The 3,092-nt window shown below is 38.7% G+C and overlaps 1 protein-coding gene across 1 annotated transcript in view; it reads left to right on the top strand.

The window, feature by feature from the left end:
* The window catches only part of LOC108249990 (plasma membrane calcium-transporting ATPase 1-like), an 11,169-nt gene that overhangs the window by 2,734 nt on the left and 5,343 nt on the right, over positions 1–3,092 (top strand). Inside the window, exons 2-3 of the mRNA XM_037980921.1 lie at positions 1,221–1,362; positions 2,833–2,966. Of these exons, the coding sequence (XP_037836849.1) occupies positions 1,221–1,362; positions 2,833–2,966 (276 nt within the window). The remainder of the gene's footprint in view (positions 1–1,220; positions 1,363–2,832; positions 2,967–3,092) is intronic.

Genomic DNA, 3,092 nt, shown 5'->3' with positions numbered 1-3,092 from the left:
ACACATCCCCACATATTAACAACAAATTAAACAATTGCAACGGCTGGAAAAAAGTGCGGGGGATATAGAGCATACATAAGGGAAGTGGGGGACATGTCCCACACATACCCCGGTTATGCCTTTGCTTGGGGGTGCTACGGGGGTGCTATGACTTTTCCAGGGGGAACTATAGCACCCCCTAGCGCCCCTCTGGCGCCGCCAGTGGCCTGCAGTCTTTCAGTCAAATCTCTTGTATTCGTTTCATCAAATGGACAAATCAGAGAGATTACCTGAGCATCCAGTCTCACAATGGGTAACACTCTGTGTGAATGTGTTGACTTTATGATGTTGAAATTTTGTCAGTTTTGAAATGGCTATAAAATCTAGCCTCAACTTTACTTCATACTAAAATGCAAACCATTTTTGTTTTATTTCTTTCAAGAGTGAAATATTGCACAAATTACACCAACATCTGAAAATATAATAAACACTCATTTATCAAATATCACAAACATTGAGAAGCATGAACAACTTTAAAATATTTTGTCTTCAAAGAAGTTTCTAAAGTATATTGTGGGTTTTAATTACTTTTAGTTGTGATTTTAGACCTAAAGCTGAAATTTATTTTTGGATGGGCTGAACTGAAAATGTTACTAGAAACAAATTAGGTGAATATTCAGAAAAAAAATTACAACATTTTACCATATACTTTTATTGATACCAATAATTAAATATTAATTGTCAAAAAGTAATAATTATTGAACAAACCATAATGAAATCTTTAAAGGTACTACTTCAAAAATACAGGCTTTCAAATTATTGTTGGAGGACAAAGTTAAATCAAAGCCATTTTTTCCAGTAGCTGGAATTTTTGAGAATTGTTTTATTGTTTAAGCCACAAAAAAGTGCAAGATTTCTTCAGTAACAATGAGATGCTAGGTTTCACAATAAGCTGCTAAATGACTTGTTGAAATTGTACTTTCATAGTTTAGCTGAGTATCAGTAACCTTAATGAATTTATCAGACTGGTAGGGACTTAATTAAGGCTTCTTAAAACAAATACTTCAAATTGATCAAATAGCTTTAAGATGTTTGATTTTAACAAATGTCAATTAGTACCTCTTGTTTTGATCACAGGCCTAAAGGAAGTCTTTAAATGTTGCATTTAATCAGTATTGTGTTTTATTTATTTGTTTATATACAGCTGTTACTCCTATGTTGGTCGTCGTGGCTCTGGCCAGACACTGTCTCTGGATCGTCAGGGTTGCATATACCACAGTACCGTCCAGCACAAGCTCCTCCATGCTCTTGGTTTCAACCACGAGCAGTGCCGCTCCGACAGAGATCAGTACATCCAAGTCCTGTGGGAGAATATCCAGTCTGGTGAGAGTCTGAGTCATCAAACCCCATACCTTTTAATGTTACAAATCTGATTAAGTCCTGAAGGTAAACCTTAATAAATGATCAGTTTAATGCTGTATTTAATAAAAAATCTTAATTGGATTTGACAAGGACACAATTTGATAAACTGAATATCCATGGAAGCTGATGTTTTCATCAAGGACTGAAGGTTTCCTGGGGCGTTTTAGAAATTAGATAATCTTATCTCATTGTATTTATTGTTCAGATGAATAATTAGCTTTAATCCCACATCCAAATTCTGATGTGAAACTAATATCTTGACTTGTAAACTCTTTATTGTGTCACTCACTTCTCTACTCTATATATACCATATGTGGGACTGATCACCAAGGTACAGCTGGCATGGATACGTTCCTATCGTCCTTGGGGTCAATTTGACCCCATTCAATGTTTATCATTCAAAAAATAGTAGTTGATTTTTTTTATTTTGCTTCATATTTCATGACTTTTCCTAATTTGATGGGGACAACTGATAAAACAAAATTGTCATGATGATATTTTTTCAATGTGCTGAACACATATTGCACACATTGGTCGTCCTCAGGGGTCAATTTGACCCCAAGCTGTTTTAGCTGTTAAAACTTGTCTGTCAGTGTGTGTGACCTAACATGACCACATCTGCAGGTGCAGTTGATACATTTGAATTAATATATTTTGTTTTATTTATTTATTATTTATTTTGATACTTCCCGCACCATGGGCATAAATGTGTGTGTGTGGTATTCCCACAAGGACAGTGGTAGTTCATGCAAAATCATCCATCCATTTTCTTTACCCGCTTCTCCATTCTGGGTCGTGGGGCGCTGGTGCCTATCTCCAGCAGTCAATGTGTGAGAGGCGGGGGACACCCTGGACAGGTCGCAAGTCCATCGCAGAGACAAACGAGACAAACAACCATTCACACCTAGGGACAATTTTAGAGTCATCAATTAACCTAACATGCATGTTTTTGGTCTGTGGGAGGAAACCGGAGTACCCGGAGTAAAACACGGAGTAAACCCACGTGTGCGCAGAACATGCAAACTCCACCCAGAAAGGCCCCAGGCCGAGAAGCAATCCTGCAACCTTCTTGCAGTATACCGCAATCGGCACGCTCTCTCTTTGAAAATGTCTTCTGGGAGGTTTACTGTCAAAGATGTTTTGGAACAGCTCTTGGACTTAGAGGAGATTGTCTCTGAGACAGAGCACTGTGTTCAGGAGGATCCTGATATTGAGGAATTCTCATCTGATAAGAATGAGAGTGCTGACCCTCCTGTTGTCTGTCAACCACCTGCAGACACGATCTCTTCCAAAAATGGAAAGATACCATGGTCCTTTTCTCCACTGAAACAGCAGGGTAGATGCAGCGCTAGTAATATAATCAAAATGGTTCCAGGACCCACCAGATATGCAGTCAGTCATGTTGATGACTGGTTTTCGTGCTCACCACAGCCTTTGTAAAAGTGTTCAATGATATCCATATAAATGCAGACTGTGGGAGAACCATAGTGCTGGTTCTGTTGGACCTCAGTGCAGCTTTCGACACTGTTCACCATGACATTTTACTGAATCGACTGGAGAGTTGGGTTGGACTCTCTGGTCCAGTGCTCAACTGGTTTGAATCTTACATAAAGAACAGGGATTTCTTTGTTTTAATCGGAAACTTCTCATCAGAGAGGTCAAAGGTCACATGTGGGGTACCCCAAGGTTCA

The sequence above is a fragment of the Kryptolebias marmoratus genome, linkage group LG17 (genome assembly GCF_001649575.2).
Source record: "Kryptolebias marmoratus isolate JLee-2015 linkage group LG17, ASM164957v2, whole genome shotgun sequence".
Classification (NCBI taxonomy): domain Eukaryota; kingdom Metazoa; phylum Chordata; class Actinopteri; order Cyprinodontiformes; family Rivulidae; genus Kryptolebias; species Kryptolebias marmoratus.
Note: the sequence above shows the minus strand (reverse complement) of the source record. Positions and strands in the feature narration are given on the sequence as shown.